General features: G+C 40.6%; 1 protein-coding gene across 1 annotated transcript in view; it reads right to left on the bottom strand.

Annotated features, from left to right (window-relative positions):
* Positions 1 to 26,575, bottom strand: part of USP43 (ubiquitin specific peptidase 43) — a 118,714-nt gene that overhangs the window by 54,917 nt on the left and 37,222 nt on the right. The window contains exon 3 of the mRNA XM_014055420.2: positions 16,205 to 16,311. Coding sequence (XP_013910895.2) covers positions 16,205 to 16,311 — 107 coding nt within the window. The remainder of the gene's footprint in view (positions 1 to 16,204; positions 16,312 to 26,575) is intronic.

The following is a 26,575-nucleotide window of genomic DNA, read 5'->3' as shown; positions in this document are numbered from 1 at the left end:
TCAGAGCTGCGGGCTGGAGCTGTGCAAGAAGCCTGCTTGGGCAGGGGGAGGGAAGCTTGGGCCCGTCCGTCCTCGCCATCACCACTCCTTCGCCCCCCGGTAGCAGGACACCTTGGCAACACTTGCCTCATGCAGCAACAAATGGTGTGTGTGTGTGTGTGTAACGGGCTGGCTGGGACCGATCAGCTGAGAGGTTGGCAAAGAAGCCTTGGTTTCTCCACTTCTTCTCGAAGGAAGAAGGCAGGGGTGCTGCTGGCACTCATTTCCCTTACTACTCATTGCCGCTCACTCCCTCGCCACTTTCCCAACCACCCAGCCAGCTAAGCAGGGCAGGTGGCACCTGGGCTGAAACCAGTAGGGAGGGGGCGGCAATGCTCCGTCCTGCAGTGGTGGTGGCGGTGAACAGTAAGGGAAGCGAATGCCAGCTAGCATCCCTGCATTCTTCCTCCAAGAACCGCAGCAGTGGGGAAACCAAGGCGTCTTTGCCAGCCTCTCAGCTGATCAGTCCCAGCCAGCCCCCTTTACACACACACACACACACACACACACAAACATCACTTGCCACGTGAGGCGAGGGTTGCCAAAGAGAAATCAGGGGGAGAGGGAGAAGGCATCCCTAGCAGAAGTTTGTTTTCTTCTCCCCCTCCTGCTGATTTCTCCCCAGCAGCGCTCGCCTTGCGCTGCGGCAAGCATGGTGGTTATCAAAGAGAATGAAATGGGTGCAGCGCTCTTCCAACAGCCAAGGAAGGAAGAGGAAGCAGGCCCTCAGCTTTTGGAAGAAGCTCCCGCGCCTGCTTCATTCTCTTTGCAAGCCACCTTGCAAAATGGGGAATTTTCTGACAATTTTGCAACTGGAGCCAGCCCAGCGCCCTGTGCACATCACCCATCCGGGAGCCCCGAGGCTCACAACCACTGTCTCCTGAAGCAAAAACGGCCTCCCGTAGCCTCCCGGAGGCCCTCCAGAGGCCAGAAATGGCTTCAGGAAAGCCTCTGAAGGCTGGAGAGGGCAAAAGATGGCCCCAAGAGGCCAACACGAAGTTTGGAAACAATCTGTTTCTGACTTCTAGAGGGTTTCTAGGGAGGCGGGGGAGGCAATTTTTGCCCTCCCCAGGCTTCAGGAAAGCCTCCGGAGTCTGGGGGAGGGGTGCATGTGCAGACACGGGTTGTCATTTGCACATGCGCAGTTGGGTGGGGAAGTGAGTGGGCACGCGGGGGGGGTGCAGTAGCATGCACGTGTGTGCAATTCTGGCACACTATAAAAAAAGGTTTGCCATCATTGTACTATAACATTCTATTACTACCCAATTAAAGTTATAGGACAGTACTGAAATACACCAATTCACCAATCAAAGGGGTTATTCAATTTTAATTACACTAATCAGGGTACTAAATCAGGAGCAGCAGCAGTCACATCCAGAGGGAGCTTAATTATCCCTTTTATTGACAGAAATCACCATTTATTTATGCAAAGAGACCTTTGAGAATGCGAAAAAACTGCTCATGTCTTCTTCTTGAGAACCTTTAGCCAGAGTTAAGAAAGGGGCAAAGCAAAATTGAGAGTGCCAAAAATTAAAAAAGGGAAAAAATATATGAAAATGATAACTTCAAACTTTATTTGGTGTAGATACAAATATAAAATATATTAATCATAATCCAGTGCTTTTATAATTATAATCAGTATTGTAATGAATTTCAGCTGAAAATTAAGTCTTTCTTCATCTGTTCTTCAAAAAGAATCTAAAGAGACCCCCACATTGTGCATCAATCTTGAATAAAATGTATGAACACAAGCATAAAACACTTGTGTTTTAGATCCATGCTCTTCCTGGTTTATGAAAACTTCCTGAGAGGTGACATGCGGGTGGATTCTTGTGGTGATTAATGCTTCCTTACAGGAAGGAGTAGTGCCTCAGTATTTTAAGGAGGCTGTGGTCCACCCTCTTCTTAAGAAGCCATTGCTGCTTATCCACACTGTTGGATAATTTTCAACCTGTCTCAGGGATGGGTTGCTGCCGGCATTACTGCCGGTTCGGTGCACACATAATTTGGTCAGCGTGCAAACTGCGTGCCCATGTGCAGTTGCCCATAAATAGGTCTGCACATGCACAGAATATTAAACAATGGGGAAAAAGCCATGCCACGCCAACCAGACAACCCGTTCGAAGGCGTGGCAGGCCTGGGTCACTGCTGGTTCCGGCAACGCAGGCCAACAAACTACTACCGGTTCAGCCAAACTGGTCCGAACTGGTAGGAATCCACCTCTGACCAGTCTCCAATCTTCCTTTTTTGGGGAAGATCATTGAGAAGGTGGTTGCATGGTTGCATTTTATCCAGAGGTTTTTGGATGAAATAGATTATCTAGACCCTTACCAGTCAGTATTCAGGCCTGTATCTGGGATGGAAATGGCATTGGTTGTGCTTTTTTATTATCTCTGGCAGGAGCGGGATGGGAGTAGTTCATCCTTGCTTCTACTTGACCTCTCAGTGGCCTTTGATACAGTCAACCGTGTTATCTTTCTGGACAGGCTTCAGGGATTTGGAAGAGGGGAGCTCCGTGTTTTCTGACTCAATTCCTTCATCTGTGGCTGTTCTCAGTCAGTGTTGATAGAAAGTGAGAGGTCCAACCCTTGGTCCACTGCTCTGCAGGTCTCGCAGGTCTCAGTACGCTCTCCACTTCAGTTTAACATCTACATGAAGCCGCTGGATGAGATCATCCATCACCTTAGATTGTGGTATCATCAATATTTCAGGTGCTACACCAGCCGAGAGCCCAGGGAAGGGGTGGCGGTGTGGCTATTGTAGGTTCGCCTGGTTCGCCCAGGTTCGCCTGGTGCGCCAGTTGCGGCCCTACCTGAATCGGGAGGCCCTCACAACAGTCACTCGAGCCCTTGTGATCTCTAGGCTGGAATACTGTAATGTGCTCTACATGGGGCTGCCCTTGAAGAGCATCCGAAGACTACAGCTAGTCCAGAATGCGGCCGCGCGAGTGATCGTGGGCGCACCACGGTTCGCCCACATAACACCGATCCTCCGTGAGCTGCACTGGCTACCTGTTGGTCTCCGGGTGCACTTCAAGGTCCTACTCACCACCTATAAAGCGCTCCATGGTAGTGGATCTGGCTATTTGAGAGACCGCCTTCTGCCAATTACCTCCCTGCGTCCCATCAGATCGCATAGAGTTGGCCTCCTCCGTATTCCATCCGCCAGTCAGTGCCGACTGGCGACTACTCGGAGGAGAGCCTTCTCTGTTGCGGCTCCGACACTATGGAACAATCTCCCCGTGGAGATTCGTACCCTCACCACCGTCCAGGCCTTCCGCAAAGCCCTCAAGAACTGGCTAACCCGTCAGGCCTGGGGATAATCTTATTTCGCCCCTCCCGAATGCTGAGTGAATGTTGAGTTTTATTGTCTAATTTACTTTGTGCACATTTCTTTTTTCGTATTGTCCTACACTCCCCTTCCTTTTTGATTGTAAGCCGCCCTGAGTCCCCTCAGGGAAAAGGGCGGCCTATAAATAAATAAAACAAACAAACAAAACAATATGCTGATGATACTTAGATATATATCTCTGTCCATGGTGAGTTAAGCGATGGCCTGATCTCCGTCTCATAGAGTTTAGAGGATATTAAGCACTGGATGGGGAACAACAATCTGAAACTGAACCCTGGCAAGATCAAGTTTGGAGTCTTTGGTGCATGGAGAATTGCCACCTTTGGTTTTGGATGGAGTGGTACTGCCCCAAACAGACCCAGTGTGTAATCTGGGGGTTCTCCTGGGCTCAAAATTCCTGCTTGAAGAGCAAGTGGCAGTAGTGGCCAGGGGGGCCTCTGTGCAACTGCAGGTTGTGCGCCAGTTACACCCTTTCCTAGACCAACAATCCCTACTCAGTCACTCATGCCTTAGTTATCTCCCAGCTCCACAGCAGCCCACACAATTTTGTGCAGAACCAGGTGTGACATGCATCACTTTTCCTATGGGACCTGCATTGCTGCCAATTTTCTTCCAGGTGTAATTCAAGGCACTGGTCATCACCTTTAAAGCACTTCCTGACTTGGGATTGGGTTATCTGATGGACTGTCTATTGCCAGTTTCATCTACCTGACTCACTAGAGTGGGGAATGTTGCATGTCCTGATCCCTAAAGAGATACACCTGGCAGGATCCAGAAGAAGCACCTTCTCTGTCGTGGCTCCCTCTCTTTGGAATATCATTTCTGTAGAAATTAAACTGGACCACACTTTGATACTCTTTTGTAAGGCCCTGAAGACTTTTGTAAGGCCCTGAGATTTGGGAAACCCAGAGTGTGATGGAGCCCATCAAGTGGCTCAGTTGACTGTGTGTTGTTGCCGGGGGGGATTGTTTTTAATTTTTTAGACTGGGTTTTTACTGTTTGTAAGCTGCCCAGAATTTCTGTAAGTGGCCAGCCATATAAAATGGATGGATAGATAGATGATAGATGATAGATGATAGATGATAGATGATAGATGATAGATGATAGATGATAGATGATAGATGATAGATGATAGATGATAGATAGATAGATAGATAGATAGATAGATAGATAGATAGATAGATAGATTACTCCATCCAATCTACAGATGGAAAGTCCCCTAGACCAGGACACCCAACTACCCATCATGACGATCATTTCAGAATCCACCTTGAGTCTGTTCCTTCCTAATCTACTCACTAGGTTTCCAGATACTAGGGCAGGGTGTTGACAGCATCACATTCTACAGATATCCCCATGGCTGCCTAGTTCCATTGTGGCCTCTCCTGCAGCTGGATCCACTGGCTGCTGCTTTCTCCAGGTACCACAGCACACTGCCCTACAGATCTCTCTAGTCTCCCTATTCCCTACTCCTCTACAAATGTTAGGCTAGCAAGCTGGCTCCCACAGGCTGCCTTCTCCCAATGCTCCACTCTCCAGTTTTCTCCTGTTGCGGTCTCCCAGTGCTTTAGTCTCCCTTGGCACCATACCAACTGCTACTGGCTCCTGTTCTCACAGGCTCTCTTGCTTCACCTTGCCTGTTTTCAGCACAGTATGAACAGGCCTTCAGCACCTTCAAGAGTTTCCTTCATGTCAGTACTGCCTATTTGCTGACCAAAAATAAAAGCCCAAACAGCTCAAAAAACCCCACAAGTAATAAAAACACAAGATAAACACTAATACCAACCAACATTTCATGAGCTGACCAGCTTCTAAATGTCATGATGAAACAAACTTTCAGGAACCACGTGAGCAGGACTACAGATCCCTCTATAAGACCAATATAGGAAAGTCTGTGGTGATGGAATGATGGGATCGGAAAGAATAGAACCAACTATTTTGGCACATTTTTTTCCTTACAGCTGGGAGAGATAATTAAATGCAGAGTTTTCATCTTGCAGAGCCTTGTACTCCTTGTTCAGCTCCCCCCTTTTTTTGAAAATCTTTGGTTTAATTTACATTTATTGAAGATTTTACATAAAGTAAAAGACAAATCTTAAGAAAAAGGTAATCAAGAAAGAAGGAAGAAACAAAAGAAAAAAGAAAGAATCCTTTTGCTAAAATGTGGCCACTTTCCCACTAAACCATGTCAGTAACATTTCAATCCCTGGGGAAATGGATGGGAATGTGAGAGTTCCAATTTGCAGAAACCTTGTACTCGTTCCACCTTTATTTCATAATTTTTGACATGAAATTGGTCATTCTGTTGCCTAATTTGGTAATGCAGTCTTACAGTGCTTTCAACAGCGCTGCCTGCAACCTGCACATTAGGGATTGCCCATTTTTCCCTAAGTGTAGATGGGAAAATGAAGAAGATGGTTAAAAAAATGTATAACGTGATGCAAAGCATAGCTAAATCCATCTCCCATAATAGTAGAATTCAATGCCATTGATTGGCACTAAATTCAAGACAGATAAAACAAAGTATTTCTTTACATAGTGTGTAATTTATTTTTGTGATGTTATAGAGCAGCAACAGCCATGATTTTAAATAAGCACATCCCAAACCTGGGAAGATTAATCCAAATTAGGTAAAAGTAGTTTTTCTTTGGGTAATGGCACACAATCCTTATTCAAATAAGGATTTTCTGGTACATAGTAAAATCATTTCTGATAAATGGTTTGGGGCTATTAAGAAAAAAGTTTGGGAAGCACGTTTCTTAGATGGCTCTCAAAATGTATTCAGTAGATTCATGGAAAAGGGCGTCAGTCTACCAAAGATTATTTTCATGATATCCAAATCAATGTTCAGAGACAGTATGTCACAGAGTAACAGCTGGGTTTATGGATTTCCTCAGATGTACAATATCTTTCTGATCATTCTAAGAAATAGTTTGGCTGGCCTAGGAAGTATCTAGATTTGGTCCAGTGCATCTTTTACCAGATAAATATTAAAACAGAAGAGTAGGCATTGAGAGTGCATGGTGATTTTTCTTTAATGCTACTGAAAAGAAGTCCTGATTAAATCTCCCACAACCACTTCCCTTTCCCAATACTATACCATGTTTTAAAGAAATTCTCTAGTAAAGCATATCATGAATATTAAGTAGTCAGTTCCCCTTCTGTGCTGTTGCTTTTCTCACATCCTAAATTAAAATCTAACCAAAGCCTCAGCCTTGTTTTCCTTTGTTGTGCATCAGAGCCAGTAATCTGTGAGCAAAGCAGCATTACACACTAAATAGATTGTTTGCATAAAGGCAGGCTTTGATGCCCAGATTACAAGTTGGCTGACTGAAAATGGAGGCAGCCTTTTTAATAAGTATTAATGAGAAAGGGATTAATTAGGGAGCTAGAGAGATCTGGCATGCCTAGCATGTCCCTTCTAACCAGTCTGGTGGGAAAGGAGCCTTAAGGGGCACCCAAGGTCAGCTGGCCTATTAAGAGTTTCTATGGCAAGGGGAGACCAAAAACTTTTGTTGAGGAAAAGATGGAGATGCTATTGAAGTCTTATATGCAAATTACAATGACCATACAGAGGCACTGTGAGTGAACAAATCAGGAACAGAATAGGAACTGTTAAGATGATTTAAGTTACAAAATGAAACAAAACAAGAAAGTCCACAAAAAACCAGTGGTGCTTCTTAGCTGGTGCAGAATTGTACCATTTAATTAACAAGGGCCCAATATTTCATTTAAAGAAAAATACAAATTCCATAAGGAAAAAAACCTAAGTACAAAATTGCTGCAATATAAGCAAAAGGAGGCCATCTGATGATCCTCTGCTAGTTTTACAGGTTTTTCTGAAGCCCCCCCCCCGCTCTCCCCCCCCCCCCCCGCGAGCCAGTTTGGCCTAGTAGTTAAGGAACCAGGCTAGAAAATGAGAGACTATTTCCTCCTTAGCCATGAAAGCCAGCATAGTAACTTTGGACTAGTCCAGGCACCCTTAAACACTCAAAGAGCCACAAAGGTCCTAACGAGAAGCCCCCCATTCAATTCTGAATCCAACCGGAAGTCTGGTTCCCCCACCATAACGTCTCCTCCTAGTGCGGCATCCTTTTTCCTCTACCTGTCCTAACCAAAAGCCCTATCAACTGTGGAGCCAATCTGTGTCAGGGAATCACAGTAGAGGGATGAAAGAGCCACATGCGGCTCCAGAGCCACAGGTTGCTGACCCTGGGATAGTCACTCTCTCTCAGCCCAACTCAACTCGTAAGGTTGTTGTGGTGATGGGGAAAACAGGACTAGGGAATTGTACTGGATATGTTCACTGCCTTGAGTTATTTGTAAAAAATAGAAGTGGTATATAATAAAATAAATAAAAGAAGAAAGGAAGCAGCACGAAGAAAGAAAGATCTCAACACTGCCAAGTTTGAGTTCAAACTCACTACATGTTGTATTCTGACAGATTGTCAAGAATGTGCAGTAGAAAATTTCCTCCACTAGCAGAGAACTGAATTAGATGATTTTGGAGTTCCTCTCAAAATTTACAATTTTACAACCCACTGAGAATTCATTAATCATAGCCTATATAACCTTCAAACCTATTGTTGCTCTGAAACATAGGTGACCTGGTGCTCTCCAGAAGACTCCAATTCCATTTGATCTCAGTTAGTATTGTGGTTGATTCCAAATTTGTGACAAGGATAGTTGGAGACTTTAGTCCAAAAGAGTACCAAGCCACCTATTACTGGTCTAAACAGTTTTTCTTCTTCAAACAATTCTCTGTTTGCTGAATTTTATTCACTAGTCAGTGTAATTTCAAAACATACAGCAGTATTATGAAGCAGTGACTGCCCTACTAGAGCAATGCATTTTTGTCCATGTTTTATATGGTTCAAGGTTTCTCTAGTTGGGACGTGGTGGCTCAGTGGCTAAAATGCTGAGCTTGTCGATCAGAAAGGTTGGCAGTTCAGCAGTTTGAATCCCCAGCGTCACGTAACAGAGTGAGCTCCCATTATTTGTCCCAGCTTCTGCCCAGCTAGCAGTTTGAAAGCATGTAAAAATGCAAGTAGAAAAATAGGCACCACCTTTGGTGGGAAGGTAACAGCATTCCGTGGGTCTTCGGCATTTAGTCATGCTGGCCACATGACCATGGAGACATCTTTGGACAGCACTGGCTCTTTGGCTTTGAAACGGAGATGAGTACCGCCCACTAGAGTCAGGAACGACTAGCACATATGTGCAAGGGGAACCTTTACCTTTAGGTTTCATGCTACCAAATGGCATGGATCCCCTCAAATGACTCCGATTCAATGATCAAATTGAAAAGTTCATTTGCCACCTCAGTTCATTTTGATTTCCTCCCCAAAAGTATGTTTTTGTTCTACAAATATAAGAAGGTGGGCCTGTGATATGGAGAAAGGTTTTTTTTTTTTTTTTTGCAAGCTCTTCACATTGAACATGAAGTTGTCGATAAGGGGCATATTTGCAGAAAAAAGTAAATTCCCCGAATCTACTCAAGCAAATGTTTGTGGTTGCATTCCTACGGCATAGATACGAACCACATCAGCCGCCCTTTCAAACAGTACAATGGGTTGCCATGGAGATGGCTGCAATGTCACAGCAGAGCGAAGCAATGTACGTCTGTGGCTTGAGAAAGAAGGCTGGAGATTGGGAGGTTCATCTGTTTTCCCATAAAGGAGGGTTAATTGGAATTCTCTGCTTGGGAGGCACAATTGCTGCAGGGGATGGTTCCCAGTATGGCATAGGCCTAGAGACAGTTTTGCTGAACTGATTGCATTTTAAGTGACCTATTATTAATAATTAGGGAAATGTCTGTCATTACGATAAGCTGCGTGGGAAAGAAGGATGGGATTGATTGCCTCTGGTGAATGCAATCTCCTGCAAAAGGTTTGGCCCACCACTGTGAGCATGGTAGAGACATTTTGCCTTTATAGCAACAACATAGTTCGCTAATTCTGCCGACTGCTTAGCAGTTCGATCCTGGCCGGTTCAAGGTTGACTCGGACTTCCTTCTTTCCAAGGTCAATAAAATGAGGGCCCAGATTGTTGGAGGTAATATGCTGACATTTTTAAACCACTCAGAGAGGGATCTAAAGCTCTGTGAAGCGGTATATAAGTCTAAGTGATATTGCTAATATGTACAATACAGGGATTTATTTTATTTTTTTGCCACAGAGACATTCGTTTTTTAAGTGCATGTGTTTTCCTTCTCAAATTACTCTTTTAAGATAATGCTTCATATATATTATCCCATGCAATGGATAACGTGCTACAATGGAAACTTTTAAGAATTTTTTGTAGCACACATTATGTCCTTTTAAGATTTTATAAGAGGCTATCTTGTTTTCATTGCAACAGCCTTACTCAACTATCATTCTTGAAGCCACTCCCTTATATTAGATTGCACATAGGAATAACTCTCTTTGTTTTATTTAAAAAATAAGCAGGTATGTCCAAGACAAGGAATGTTATTTATTTATTTTTATCCCACCCTTATTATTTTTATAAATAACTTATGGCTAAAAGATAAGAGTATTTAGTTAGTAGTCCTCCACTGCAGTCAATCAAAAGTGTAGTCTAGACTTGTGTTTTTCAACTTTAAAAAAATGTGGACTTCAACTTTCAGAATTGCTTAACCCGCATGCTAAACAGAAGAATAACATTTTAGTAAGATCATCCCTCAGGAGTAACTGGCTAATCCTGACTGAGTCTCTCAATACTTGATTATAGCACATCCTTCAAGTCCCAGCTGGTTGTGTGATCATTCAACTGCATGCCATTAAACTTGTTTTAAATATGTGACCTATTAAGTAAGTTCCTCTATTTACTTTGCAGTTTCTCGAACAACAACCTGGATGTGGTTATTGTTTCAAGCCCGATACATTTTTATTCACTAAAACTGTATAGATCAGATTTAAAATGTGATAAGGATCCCATGCTGGACAGTATCCAAAACAGATGGTCTGCAGATGCAAAGAAGGATGGTTTATCCATTAACCGATACAAACAAACTACCATGACAAACAAAACAGAACAGCTGGAGTGGCAGACTTTGCCCAAGAAAAAATTGACTAATGGTTTAATGAAATGACATTCATAACTGCCCATAACAATTTGCATCATTTACACTCAGATAGGGGAATTGTTGATAACTTTGTCATGTTTATATTGTGCTTTTACTTCAGGAGTTCAAGGTGATGTACACAGTGCTCCCTCCTACTACTTTTCACAGTCTTGCAAAGTGGGTTGGATTAAGAAAGATCGATAGGCCCAAAGTCACCAAGTGAGCCTCCTTGGTGGAAGGCAGTCTTACGCCTAGGTTCTTAGTACCAGTCCAAATTGATTCTGAACTCACCATCGAATGTGAACCACTGAAAATTTCTCATCAATCCATTTTACTTTCTGTACTTCTCACAGTGCCTACAGAGCTCACTCCTCTAAGGTCAAGCTGCATTCCACATGCAATGGGATCAATTTAACCATGCAATTTTAACTTCCTGTCAACCCTGAAGCTGACATGACTGGAGCCATATTGGAGCTTCAGTGTTGCCAAATTGGAGTTGAGGGAGAGGGGGATTAGTGATAGAGTGGTTTATGTAGCCAAAACAAAATACTTTCTCTCGAGAATCAAGGACATTCTCACACCTGGGGAATGGAGGAGTGAAGTCACCAGATGACCAGACAGCATCTTGATTGGATCATGTGACTGTCTGAGGTTGTGGAAAAACTTTCTCTTTTAACTAAATGAAAAATGCGGGAAACTTTAGAGTCAGTTTTCAACAAATACGTGCCAATATGATATTTCCAATAAAGCTATTATTTGATGAATCTACCTGCCTCAGAGTTTGCTTACTATGGATCTATTACTTGGAATCCTGACACTAACTTTATTATCTCTTGCCTGGATTGCTGTAGTATTTAACCATTCTTGGTGAAAGAGCTCTCAGTCTCCTACTAGTTCCACAAGAGTAGAAGCTCCAAGTCTGTATATTGCACAGAGAACAAATAGTCTAAATGACATATCTTTCCTTCTATGAAGTGGCTTTGCAGCAGCTGAAACAGTCTTACTGGGCTCCAGCAAGGACAGACAACTCAGCTGAAAGGGTTCCTAACCTTTCCAAAGCCCATATCCTACATAGTATTTATTTTAAGTCACCTCTTCCCCAAATTAAAAGCTTTTATTCACTTCTGAAAAGATTTCCCTCATTTGCAGCATGACTATTCTGCTTATCTGTATAGCTCAGGGTACAGCAGAAGCATCTTAGCTAGCTCTAAGTGCTTCCCTGAAGGCAAGGATGCATTATGAACCATCCTGATTTTTTTAGGCACCCAAGTCTTCTAGTGTCAGAACAGCAGAATGTTGCTTGCAACATGTTTAGCTTTCAAGAATGGACTGAGCTATTTCACAACAGACTTTTAGTTAATGTAAGACAAAGAAAGATGTGCTTTCACAGCTAGAGTGGGAGACCTATTTAATCATTTTCCCCAGTGAAAAGAACCCACAGATCATCTTCTGAATTAAATGTAAAAGGAAAGATTCACGAGAAGAGGAGGCAAATTTAATCTAGGAAAGTCTCTATAAATTTGTCACAGTGCAAGTTTAGAAAGCCAGCATTGTTGCCCAGTTCAATAAGCATGACTCTGCCTTTACATTTGTTTCTACTTTTGTATCTATCAGACCTTTTTTTAGGAAGAAAAATTACTGTTCCTATTTCACCTACCTTAATGACTGGAACAAAAACCCAGGATCCTGACTGTGTACTTTTCCCCTTGCTGCCAATTCTTGCTTCTCTGAAGGGCAGAGGGCTCACCTGGTTCAGAACACTCAGCTTCAGAGGACAGGACATAACAATGGAAAGCTCTGGCAATCGGCAGCCTTTAAAGCATTGTCTAGAACAGGAGTGTCAAACTCACAACCCATGGGCTGGATGCGTCACACGCTGGCCATGCCCATCCCCCCTGTTTTAGCAAAGGGGGAAAAAGTCATGATACATCATGTGAAGACAATGTGACGCCACAAGTTTGACACCCCTGACCTAGAAGAACACCCTCATGATGGGGATTGTTTCTCAGTTCCTAATGATTTCACCTCACTGCCAGATCAGCAGTGTCAACAGCAGGAAACATATGCTAATGGAAGCATTTGTTTGGTGTCTCATCCAAAAGGAGACAGCAATACCTTCCTTTCCTTCTTTTCTCCAACATCCACTTACTATAAAAAAATGTCAAGAGCTACAATGTGCTAAAGATTGTGCTAATGTTTTGACTACACAAAGTGAGATACGTTGTGGCCTGCCAGTGGGGCTGACAACAGAGTTGGACAATGAGGTTAGGGAGGAACATGGACCAATCCTGGAGGCTGGGGAAGGCTTGGATGAGGATTCTGTGTCAGAGGCAGAGATGGGGCCAAGGCCGTCTAGCAATTCTCAGCTGCCTTCGGAGCCAGACAGCAGTGAGGCAGAGGAACAACTGAAGCTTGTTCCCAGTGTGCGCGTGTGCAGAGCTGTCAGAAGAAAAGAATAGCTAAGAAATCAGGGTCAACTTGGGAATAAAGCCACAGGTGGACGGTGAATGGCCCCTCCCATAGGAAATAAAAGAGAAGCAAAGGGAGAGTGGGCTTTTGCAGGAAACAATCCATTCATTTGTTCTTCGTTCATTCATTTATTTCAGGACTGTAAATATCTGCCTGTGAATCTCAGAGACTCTGTGCAAAGTGTTTCCTTGCACAGCACTGCATTTGGAAAATATTTACATGGCAGCTTTCCAACCTAGATAAGGTTTGTGGTCATAAATTCACCTTTGAAAGACTGTTTACCAGGCTTTTGCTGATTGTGAATGAGAGGAATTCACATTTGTTTAATAAAACGGCTTTTGTCGGGACCAGGCATCTGCTCCGTACTTTTTGGGGAAGCCTAGATCAGAACAAGATAGAATTGAATCACAGGCTCTTCATTCTGTATTTCCTATCTAAGGTCCTTCTCTCTCGCACTCAAGTAAGTCACGAAAGAAACATGGAACCATTTCCCCAACAGGTAGTACCCAACTTAGTGTCTTCCATATGTTCTGAAATCTTATATCCAAGAATCCTAACTATATGTATTCTGAAAAGTGTAGTAAAAACATAAACAGGGACTAGGTTGCTGATCTTTTACAAAATGATCCAAGCCACATGCTAAGATTCAGTTCGGTTCTCATTTTTTTGCCAGTTGAGAAAGAGTAAATCAAGACAGTAAAACTACATTGAGATTAATTTAGTGTTGCTTGTCCAAACACTAGCTTATCTTGTGAATGCAGCATTCCATTGTTACACTGAAGGTTAGATTTCACAGCAATGCCAGCTGATAGAAGAGTCATCTGCAACGCCTCCAAACTGAACTATTGTTTTTTACTTTTCTAAAGCATCTTCTTACAATTTACACAGGACTACTATTTAATCAATCTAGTTGCTACGTGTTTTAGAAGAGAGAGTCTCTTCAGCCCCTGCCAGGTCTTGGTAGGAATCGTGCTTAGAAAGGTGAAGTAGCAGTATTGCAGTCCTGACAACGGCACCTAGTGGAACCAGCTGATAAATGTCAGGGACTAAACCAGTGGATTGTTCTCTCTTCCCTGCCTGCAAGAGTGACAGCCCTCATTCTGCTGCAGAAAGTCATCCTTCAAGCCCTCTGTCTGTTCCTAGGCATGAGCTGATCTACTTTAAAAAAAAAGTTTTATTTTTTTCTTTCCATACACATTCACAAATATACAGTTGCAAGAAAAAGTATGTGAACCCCTTGGGATTATGTGGAGTTTTGAATGAATTGGTCATAAAATGTCCTCTGAACTTCATCTAAGTCACAACAATAGACAAACACAGTCTGCTGAAAATAATACTACACAAACATTAGATGTTGCCATGGTTTAATTGCACATAACATGTAAACATTCACAGTGCAGGGAGGAAAAAGTATGTGAACCCTTGGACTTAATAACTGGTTGACCCTCCTTTGGCAGCAATAACCTCAACCAAACGTTTCTTGTAGTTGCAGATCAGACCTGCACAACGATCTGGAGTAATTGTGGACCACTCCTCTTCACAAAACTGTTTCAGTGTAGCAATATTCTTGGGATGTCTGGTGTGAATCGCTCTCCTAAGGTCATGCCACAGCATTTCAATCAGGTTGAGGTCAGGACTCTGAGTGGGCCACTCCAGAGCGCGTATTCTGTGCTGTTGAAGCCATTTTTGTGTTGACTTACTTGTACGCTTTGGGTCATTGTCCTGTTGCATCACCCATCCCCTGCGGAGCTTCAGTTGCCAGACAGATGGTTGTATGTTTTCCTGCAAAATGTCTTGATAATCTCTGGAATTCATTTTCCCATCAATGACAACAATCTGTCCAGGCCCTGAGGCAGCAAAGCAGCCCCAAACCATGATGCTCCCTCCACCATGTTTTACAGTGGGGATAAGATTTTGATGTTGGTGTGCTGTGCCTTTTTTTCTCCACACATAGTATTGTGTGTTTTTCCCAAACAACTCAATTTTGGTTTCATCTGTCCACAGTATATTTCGCCAGTAGTGCTGTGGAACATCCAGGTGCTCTTTTGCAAACTTCAAACGTGCTGCAATATTTTTTTTTTGGACAGCAATGGCTTCCTCGTGGTGTCCTCCCATGTACTCCATTCTTGTTTAATGTTTTCCTTATTGTAGATGTGTCAACAAAAATGTTAGCATGTGCCAGAGATTTCTATAGGTCTTTAGCTGACACTCTAGGATTCTTCTTTACCTCATGAAGCATTCTGCACTGTGCTCTTGCAGTCATTTTTACAGGACGACCATACCTAGGGAGAGTAGCAAGAGTGCTAAACTTTCTCCATTTGTAGACAGTCTGTCTTACCGTGGACACATGAACATCAAGGCTTTTGGAGATACTTTTGTAACCCTTTCCAGCTTCATGCAAGTCAACAATTCTTGATTGTAGGTCTTCTGAGAGCTGTTTTCTGTGAGGCATGGTTCACATCAGACAGTGCTTCTTGAAACCAGTAAACGCACAACAGGTGTGTGTTTTTAAAGGGCAGAACAGCTGTCAGCAACACATCCAATATCATCACACTGATTGGAGTCAAGGTTGGCTCACTCCTGGCTCCAATTAGCTCTTGGAGACGTCATTAGGCTAGGGGCTCACATAATTTTTCCTCCCTGCACTGTGAATGTTTACATGTTATGTGCAATTAAACCATGGCAACATCTAATGTTTGTGTAGTATTATTTTCAGCAGACTGTGTTTGTCTATTGTTGTGACTTAGATGAAGTTCAGAGCACATTTTATGACCAATTCATGCAAAACTCCATGTAATCCCAAGGGGTTCACGTACTTTTTCTTGCAACTGTACATACTCGTATTTACTATTAACATTTATCTGTTGACTTCTAACATTTATCACAATCTGCTTAAAAATATAAAAAACACAATTGGGATCACTTTCTTGCCACCCCACATCTCCATCTTATTTTGCAACAACCCTACTCCTTCCTTCCTTCCTTATTCCCTTCTCTACCTTCTTTTTTCTTCCTCTCCTTCCCCTTTTCTTCTTCCCCTCCCTCCCCCTCACTCCTGCTCTCTTCTTCTCCTTCATGAGCTGATTCTACTTAATTGTAACCAATTAAGATGGAATTTGCACCAGGTAAAATCTTTGGCTGTATCTATTACAATCTACTTTAGGGGTGACTTCTAGATCGGCATATATGTATGTATGTATGTATGTATGTATGTATGTATGTATGTATGTATGTTAGATCTTTAGTAGTAATATGGGAAATTCTGTCTTAGTTTCTTACCTGTATTGGGCCTGGAAGTGATTCTGCACAAAGCTTTGGCCCTTGGGAGGATGAACAGTTGCTTGGGCATTTCCACTGGTGGAGTTCTCTTCCTGTCCAGATGGTGGCTGTGGAAGAAACCAAGACAGAAATTGAATAACAGGAAGCATACCTGTTAGCGCTAAAACTCCACTCTGTAGAAACTCTTTGCCATCTTAACTAGGCTACCAGGTTTTACGCTACTAGAAAGAAACTGCTGTACTCCTGATCTGGTAGAAATATTTGGTAAATCACTGTTTCATAAGAAATAGTCAATCTCAACAGTCAATCTTTGTTTGTTTTTTCTTCTCTCTCTCTTTCCATTGTTGTTTTTTTTCATTGCTTCATACCTTCTCTCTTTCAATAGGAAAAATCTGCTCCAAAGAAGGGGGAGATCTATCTGAATGTCATGTTTGAAAACTGTCAAATTTAAATATTCCAGTAGAGTTTTTAAAATACATATGTGCCCACACATATGAATATGTTCTATGAATTATCCTAAATAAGTGAGTGGGTACAGCAATTTAATTACCAGTTTAAAATATTCAATGCTATTTCTTTCTCTCCACCAAAGAAATAATAAGCAAGCTGAATACTGCATGCAAGACATTGACAGACTTGTGGCTGGCTAGGACAACTGGTATATTTAGTTATGCATCTTTGCTATGGTTTATGGCTCTATAAATAAGCAACCTTGATATGGCCACACCCAGAGATAATCTCTTTTTAGTTAATACTTTTTTAACCCTTTTCTTGCTCCCCAAATGTAAGGTGTATCTTCCAAGGCATTGCAAGTCATGGCATTCATCTAAACCTATTTATAATGCCTGAAGGGAGCGCAATGTTTCAGTGGTTAAAGATGCTGAATTTGAGACCTGAGTGCCATCCTACATGGTGAGCTTCTGTTCTTGTCCCAGCTCCTGCCAACCTAGCAGTTTGAAAGCATGCAAATGCAAGTAGATAAATAGGTACCACTTTGGTGGGTAGATAACAGCATTCTGTGCAGCTCGACATGCAGTAATGTTGGCTACATGACCACAGAAATGTTTTCCGGCTACACTAGCTGCCTTGGCTAAGAAACAGAGATGAGCACCAGCTCCTAGAGTCAGAATCAGCTGGACAGGGGAAACCTTTACCTTTATCTATAATGCCTTGGTTAACACTCATATAAACTTCTTTGCTTTCATTTGTCAACTTCTAATCTCCTTAGACATCAAACATCCCATTATTCTGCATTTTCCTCATGTATATGATGTGAGTACTTTCCTCTGTAAAATTAGAAGCTGCCTATTTTCTCCTATTCACAGATTTGAAGATTTATGTTGAACCAAGTATAAATGTAGAACAGAATTTGTTGTCCATACTACAAAGGAAATGTATTAAAAGGAAGTTTGTGAAAGAGACAAATTGCCCTATGGTTTCAGGGGAAAATATTTGCCTACGAGTCCTTTTTTATTAATAGAATAAATTATACGACTGTGAGTAAAAGCAACCTTTTCCATTTGTATCCAGGGCTAGGAGAGGGATTTTTACATTGTCCAATTGGTATGCGGCTGCTTCCGCTCCCAAATTATTTTGACACAGTTGACCCTTCTATTTGCAGCAATAGCATATGCATGTATAAGCCAGCTACCACCATTAAAATGCTGGTCCACTGGCACAGGAATTAAGGATGCAATCCAGATATCGGATGTGGTTGCTTCCTGCTATGACTTAGACTTTGATTTTTTAAAACATCACCAGTACCTAAAATAGCAACACATGAATTGGATCTTAGTGACCTCACATGCCAAGGGCTATGCTGTTCTTCCCATTAAGACAAAGGAGAATAATCTTTTAATGGGGTTCTTAAATGTAGCAAGATGAAGAGAAAAGAATGCAGGGTGCCATTAATCAGGCTATTTAGGCTGTCTGTAAAAGCAAAGGAGTGAATGACTCTTGACATGCAAAGAAAAACAGGCAAGAGCACAGCAGTTCTCTGGCTAATAAATTTTCTAACATTGTTTATGCTAAAACAGGCTGTGGTTGATATATTCAGAACAGTTTTTAACATTGTAAGCCAATTCTTTTTCTGCAACAGCTATATACAGTTGTGCAAAAATTTAGGCATGTCTGGCCAAATTGCACGAATCTATGTAAGAAGAAGCCAACACAATTTCTAGCATCTACAGAATTAATCATAACATCTTTCCCCAAACATCCAAAACTTATATGCTGTTGCTCACAGATTCAAAAAAGAACACTCAGAATATAGCAGAAATTGGAGCATCATTCTAGTTGATTCAGTGATACTTTTTTTCATTGTACTGTAGAGTTGTTAATAAGACTCCAGAAGTTGATTGATTTATTAGGCCTAGGGTACCATTAGCCTGGCAATGACAACTTCACAAGTGAACAAATACTTTGATCTTTCTAAACTCTCAATCTACTTGAGCAACTGCAGGCTTCTCTAAACAGCTGTCTGAGAATTTAAAAAGAAAAATCATTCACTCTTTGGGGGGGGGATTAAAAAACCCTAAATGCTTTCAGCTAGAAATTTCAACGTATTAAAAATTAGAAATTACTGACACAGTTAAAAATATGGATACTCCTCTACTTCCCCCCTCCCTAAAAAATGAATTCCAATTTGCTGCGAAACTGAGACAAGTAAATCGCATCCACCTTTTGTTATTCATAATCCACAGAGCAGGCACTTTGTGTTTGATGTATGATTTAACATAGTCTTGTAAATAATAAAACATGAAAATAGTGTGGACATGATTATGGGTACCACTTAGAAGTTAAAAGACATTATTGGATTTTAGTGATCCCTCCAGTAGACTATTTGCTTTAATTAGCATCACGAGTGTCTTCAATCACATAATCAGTCACTGAGCCTATGTGAATGGAGAAAAGTGCTCAGGCGTTTTGGGTCACTGTGTGCAGCGAACATGGACAAGAAAAAGAAAAGCAGAAAATAAAAAAGGTAATAGCAAAGCATGGTAAAGGCTACAAAACCATCTTCAAAGAGTTTCATGTTCATTATGCATGGCTGATCTCATGGGTCCATGGGAACATAGCCAACCTCCTTGAATGTAGCCACAAAAAGAAAAGTGATCCCAACTGAAAAGAATAGTTCAAATGGTAGAGGAGGAACTAAGGAAAACTTCCAAAACGATACTGGCTGAGCTCTAAGATCAAGGTACACCAATATCAAATCACCATCTGTTGCTATCTGATTGAAAGTGGCCTCTGCAGTAGAAGACTCAAGAAAAACCCACTTCTGAAAAACACAAAAGACCAAAAAAGCCAGACTAGAGTTTGCTAAAGTGCATGTTGTTAAGCCACAGTCCTCCTTTGAACAGGTGAAAGAAAATTAAAGCTTGTTCATACGTCAAAGAAGAACTATATTCACTGAAAAAATAATGCTTTTAAAGAAAAGAATTCTATCCCTACTGAGAAACATAGAAGATGCTCCATAATTTTATGGAGCTACTTTGCTGTGTAGGAAGTTAGCACCCACCTTTCTCCTAAGAAAATGAAATATTCTAGGAAATATTAAAAAGGAAGAATATTATATTTTTCCTAAAGGAGAAACATGTTTCTAAAGACAAACTCAGAGCATCAGCTCCCTGCCCTCCCCCCCAGCAGATATTTTGGTGCCAACCTATCTACAAGACAAAGGCTGGGCCAGCTTATCTACAACACAAAAGGCCCTCAGGACATGATAGGATAAGCCCTCTACCCATCTCGCAACAGAACTCACCACAAGGCACCTGGGGAGATTACATCACCCAGCAAGATTCAACCAAATTTGGGACTCTACAAAGTTACCCCTGCATGGCCCCATGGGAATCTGACAACCAATCAGAATACATTTCTTTCACAGGAACAGGAAGCTCCAAGGCGGGGCCCAAGAGAGGGTATAAATCTCTCTCCCTCTTTCACCCATTTGTTCTTTTTTGCCCAGGACCTCAAACCATGTGGTCCTGTCCACCATTAAACCATCTTTCCAAGCAGTCCCCATGTTTCCAGTTTCTTTCTTCCCACTTGGAACTGAATCCAGATGGACATTTCTTCCAACAGTTTGCCTCTAGCACTGGGTGCCTTTAAAATAACCTGCTAAAAAGTTTAGCTGGCATTGGAACACTTGTCCACAGCCTCACAGTTTAATATTGCTTACAAAACAATGATCTGCATGAGACAAGGATTTTTTTTAATTCAACCTCACCACAAAAATAATGATCTAAAGTATGCAACGAAACAGAAAAAACACTGACAAGCCTGAAATGCTTTAGAAAAAAGAGTTTTGGACTAATAAAACAAAAACTGAATTGTTCAGCAATAATAATGCAAGGTAGCTATGGATAAAAAAAGATGAAGCATTTCAACAATAGAACATTTTGCCATCTAATATGCTCTGGGGCTGTGTGGTGGAAGGTAGAATGGATCCAATTAAATATCATATTCTGGAAGCTTGGGCTCCTAAAAATGAAGCTGAAGAAAGGCTGCGCATTTCAGAAAGACAAAAATTGGAAACATGCTTCCAAATCTACCATGAAATACTGAAAAGAAAGATAAAGGTTGGAATAGCTTTTATCTTTCTCCAGATTTGAATACTGCTGTTAATTGTAAAGAGACCTCAAACATGCAAGAAAACCAAAGAATATTTCTGAATTAGAAGAATTCTTCAAGGAAAGTAGAAAAACAAAATTCAAAAGCAAGAACAGTAAGATAATTAGCTGACTAAACTTGTTATAAAGAACTGACTGAATATGTGTCCAAACTTAGGTGCCTGGTATAATCACTATTCTTTCATTATGAATCTGTAAACAAATACATAAATAGAAGTTTAACTTTGTTACCATGTAGAAGTGGTGTAGGCTTCTATTCTCTTAGGGACTCGTTACTACATATAATTTGATCATGGGTGCCTAAATTTTGCTTGCATCTGTATTGTAGATGCAGATAAGTTCCTTTCTTACATCTGTTGAATTCCAGATTGGAAAAACAAAATATATGAATCAGATACTATTTTTCAGGGAGATGAGAACTGATCTTTTAGGCCTGAAGTTGAACGGGCTGGATGTTGGCGTACATGCAATTAAAATAAAAGCCTATTTTAATGTAACTAAGGCTAAGGCTTATAATCCTATAAACTTTCCAAATGCCCTGTCTTGTTTCAATTATATTAGTGTTAAGTACCGGGTCAAAGAAGCAGTGTTGTATTAAGGTTCTATCGAGATAGCAACAGTGCACCCAAACATGTGCACAGAGGAGCATTTAAACTGAAGTAACATGGTTTTACATGGTTAACTGTTTCAACCATGTCCATCTTATTTAAATGTCTTTCAGCCTTTTCCATACATACATAATTCATGTATTTGCAGCTTCCATGAGATTAGACTAGGGCTGTCAAACTCCTGGCCCACGGGCCGGATGCATCACTAAACCGGACCATGCCCACATCCGGTTTAGTGAAAGGGGGAAAAGTCCCTTAATATCACATGACGCCACCATAGCAACATGAGTTTGACACCCCTGATCTAGATTGTATTGAAGACAGCAACTTTCAAAGAACATATAGCATTAGCCAAGGCCAGCCTGGCTGGGAATTCTCGGGAGTAGTTGCCATCAAGTTGGTGAAGATAGTTGGTGAAATAAAATTCAATAACCTATTATTATCCCTAATTATAGGTTCAACTGAAATAGCTATCTCTCTCTTCCAAAATTCCAAAGGCTGGGAAGACAAGGAAGGCGCCCTCCATCCTCCTATTTTATAAAAGCCCTTAGCTTTAGAATTCCTGTACTGCAGGAATAGTCATCAAGTAACTACTTAATGAAACAAGAAAATGAGCTATCGTTACTGATCATAGCAATCTAAAAGGGCCTGTGGAGGTGATGATATAAGACATACTACTATCCCACATTCCATAGCCACAATTTGCTCTTAAGCTCAAAGCAAAGAAGTACAGAGCAAGCATGAACAAATGTGATTGTCATTGACCATACCTAATAGCCATATAATGCACACTCCCACCTCTATGATACAATATCCTGAGATATCTTATTACTCATAAAATGTTTTGAGAAACTGCTCCAACCTTTTGAGGACTGTCAACATATTGGAATTTTATTCTTTTGAGCCAACAAAAAGAGCACAGATAGGTAAGGCTAGCTAGCCACAGCAAATATTTTACAAAAAGACAAGTGGGTGAAACTAAAATCAAAGAAATTTAGTCAAGAATCTCATTATACAGCAGAGATGAAATGTATTATTTTACCTAATTAGGAATCACTATGTCTCTAATCAAGAACTCTGTTTTTTGTGCACGTACCCAAAAGAGGCACAACAGCTATTCGTTTTATTCATTTGTTTCAAACAAAATATCATACAAATGTTTAACCTTCTGTCATGAACCCATTTTCTCTGCAACATCCCACCTCAGCCTCAGCCTTCCCATTCTTTTTATTATGTTAAAGCAAGCCATGCCCATTGCATCAGGCCACCTTCTGCTCCATGTTCAAGCATCCATCCTTACTAGGTACTGGCAACAGACCCTCTATTAAATCTTTTTTTAAAGGTTCTGGTTTATTTTTATTTTTTGAACAGTGAGGAGTCTTTCAGTATAAATACTGACTGTTAGCAACTTCCAGGCTGCATCAAGTCAAACACGACTAGAAAAATTATACCCCCATGGAAATTCACAATGCGAGAATATGTAACATTTATTGAAGAAATTTGGGAAGCTAGAAAATAACTGTGTTTCTTTTTCCAAACAAAGCTTTTTATTTTTTGTTATACAATTAAAACAGTGTGTTGTCTGGTTTTTCCCCTTTAACATTTTCACATATACATAATTCATTTTACATTATATTTCCATTTACAATTTTAGCCGTATTATTTTCTTCCCATATTTTCCAACTTTTAATTTTTATTATATGCATAAACAATGTCATTTTTATCCCTTTAGAAATAAACCAAATTTATCATTTTATTTCCATTTATTTTCTATAAGTAACATATATTTTCAAATTCAGTTTTTTATATTTTATTTTATTTTACTTAATTAATTTGCACAATTAATAATATTAGTATAGTTCACTCACATCTTAATTAGCTACATACCATTGCCATGATTAACATATTTCATTTTATTTTACTAATCCCCTGTTTCTGGATTCCCCACCCCACACCCCTCTTTTTCTTCTTTTTATATGTATTATATCTTTTCTTCTGAATCTTTTCTATCATTTTTCGATAAATTGTTTGGATAACCCTCCCCAGGATTTTTCTTTTTCACTTCCTATTATTTCACTCTTTTTCCCCGACTAATTTCTTTTTGGAATACCATTTTCCTTTTTTCTTGTGTTTCTTTTTCCTTCCTGCCCTGCATAAGAGACAATTTGGGCCCCTCTTCTGAGCAACATAACCTGTTTCTGCCAGTCTTCATTTTTACTATGGTCAGATTTTTCTATTTTTTTGAAATACACTGTATGAAAACTTAAGACTTACACTAATCCATCATCATTATTTCTAAAATAATGACCACTGCAACACCCAGATTCATTCTATAAGGGAGATGAATGGTTTCTAACTATGGATGGATGGATGGATGGATGGATGGATGGATGGACGGATGGATAGAGAAAGAGAGGGAGGGTGGGAGGGAGGGAGAATTTAGAATATAGTTAGCAGACATAGGAAATCAATACTTTGCTTCAAAGCACAGCTAACCATTTGAAAATAACACATAAAGTTAAAGAAAGTTAATCTTAAACACATTAGACAGCAAGAACTGCCTACGAATATAGTAATTCCTATGAGCATTCCATTACTTTCATTCTACAATGATGACCACAGATTGCTAGACTGCTAGACTATCTAAACAATTGTTTTTCAAGGTTTTCTCAAGTACAGGAGCAGCCTAAGCAGTTCTAGTATTTAAACCTGGAACCTATGTTAGTGAACTATAATTTCTGGTAGTTCCAACCAGCCTAAGATTTACAGAGAGTTATAGTTCAGCAGCATCTGAAGGATCACATTTCCTGACCTCTGATCTAACTTAAAAGTGGATGACATCAAGCATTTACTTTTGAATTTTCAGGCTAAAAGGATATCCATAATACAAAAAAAAGAGAAGAAAAGAATAGCATGAACTCTCCTACTTTACAAAGTTAGTCATCCAAATTCATGAATCTGGAAGCAGTTCCTGGAAAGTATTCAAGAGACAAAACTTTTATGGACTAAGGCCAGTGTAACTGAAATTCCAGTGAGCACTGTTTTTTAAAACAAAGAATGTGTTTTAGGAAAATCATTAAAAATCAGAACATCAGCGCAAAACATACTATGTTATCGTAGTTGATATAGACTAAAGGATAGTGCTTAATAATGTTTTTACAAGTCCACAAACACCATCGCTCAGTTTCAGGACAATTTATTCTCTCTGAATAAAGCTACTTCTCACAGTGTCATAAATGAACAGCTTGATACCACAGCTGTCTATCATGAGAACAAGAAACAGATGAAAACTGGGTGTGATGCCCCCAAAAGACAAGTATCCAATCTGTTGCATCACTGAGGCAGGAAAAAGATGCATACGATTCTAACTTTAATTTCATTATAAATGTGACCTAGCTGGAATTCTTGGATTTCTTAGCTTTTCTACAATAATCCCACATATCTAAGCTATTGTATCTTTGGAAATCTATTCTTGCAGTTTGTTGCCTAGTTAGTCAAAACTAGGCAAAAAACCTTGATACCTAGCTGGGGAAAAGTAAAAAATAAACATGTACAGGATACAATGATGTCCCATGCTGGTAACATTAATATTATAGCTTCCATATAATGTTTTTGACAGTGGAACTGAAAGTCTTATCCAATAAAAACATATCATTAAAAAAAACTTCATTTGCTTAGTTTTACTGAGTTGATTCAAATTAGATGAAATGCTTATTTTGTGTGCACATTTGGCCTTGTTGAGTAGCAAGGTAAAATGAGGAGACAGGAATCCCTTTTGAACAATGTGCTGTATCTTCATGAAACAATAACAAACCTGGCAGAAAGAGCCACAATGGTATAATCTGATTTCCATACCACAATTTAAAAAGCTTTTCATATTTATCCATGTACAAATTCATATTTTTTAGCTTGAATGTAAGGGATTTCTGCACCTGAACAATATTTCTTTCCCACCAGCAGACACAGTGAATGTATCCTTGAATAATGATTTATTGAAGTGAACAGTCAATGGCTTGTTCATCTGACATAACTTTATTACTGTGCAGTTGCATACACGTATCAAGATAAGATGATAAGATAAGATGATAAGATAAGTGTGAGGCCTGTAGCCATCTTTTCTTTTGGATCTTTGGCCTGCCATACTTTCTACTATGCATTTTCTATTGTGAGAAAATGGAAGGGAGGATTGTACGGAGTTAGATGACATGTAGCCATAACAAAATTCTTTCTAGAAAGCCAAGGTCATTCTTTGTCTTTGCATCTCTGCACCTGACCAGAACTGGATGGGTGGAACTGCCAGCATGGCAGTGGAAGATTGGACCATGTTATGGACCTGTGGGTGTGGAGGCAAGATCTTGAACTTTCAACTGGATAGAGAAAATCGGGAAGCTTTCAGATTCAGGTTTTCCCAGATGTGCCAACATGACTCTCTTAATAAATTGGAACTTTGACCAATACTTTGCCTTGGTCTCTGATTTACTTTTGGATGCTGTTTGGAACTCTGACAATAAGATAAGATAGGGCAGGCAGGCAAGCAGAGGGTCTTTGGGATTCTAACATGCCAACTACAGAATATACTCCATCTAGAGCAGGGCTGTCAAACTCGCAGCTCATGGGCCAGATATGTCATATGCTGGCCACACCCACTCCTAGTTTAGTGAAGGGGGGGAAGTCCTGATATGTCACGTGATGCAGCCATAACAACACATGCTTGGCACCCCTGATCTAGAGCATAAATTAGTATTAGGATTGGTTTTATATTTAGGTCAAAGAAAGACAGACTTTTTGTCCAAATTCTGATCTGTAAGCTGTTTTATTGTTGATTGCTCTGAATTGATTATGATGCTGTATATTAATACAGACTGGGGACTTTGGAAAAAATGCCAAAAGCAACTAACATGATTAAAGGCCTGGAGACTAAAACATATGAAGAATGGTTTCAGGATTTGGGTTTGGTAGTCTAGAGAAAAGAAGGACTAGAGAAAGACATGATAGCAGTAATTTCAGTATTTGAGATGAGTTTAAATGGACTCCAGAGAATGGTAGAGGATAGTAGGTCTGGAGGAATGTTGTCCAGGGGTCACGATGGGTCAGACAGGACTTCGCAACTACCAACAACAGCAATATTTGAG

This window comes from Thamnophis sirtalis, unplaced genomic scaffold (genome assembly GCF_051295495.1).
Source record: "Thamnophis sirtalis isolate CommonGarterSnake01/CBP01778 unplaced genomic scaffold, rThaSir2_p1.2 scaffold_3, whole genome shotgun sequence".
In the NCBI taxonomy this organism is placed as follows: Eukaryota; Metazoa; Chordata; class Lepidosauria; order Squamata; family Natricidae; genus Thamnophis; species Thamnophis sirtalis.
This window is presented reverse-complemented; position numbering and strand designations above follow the sequence as displayed.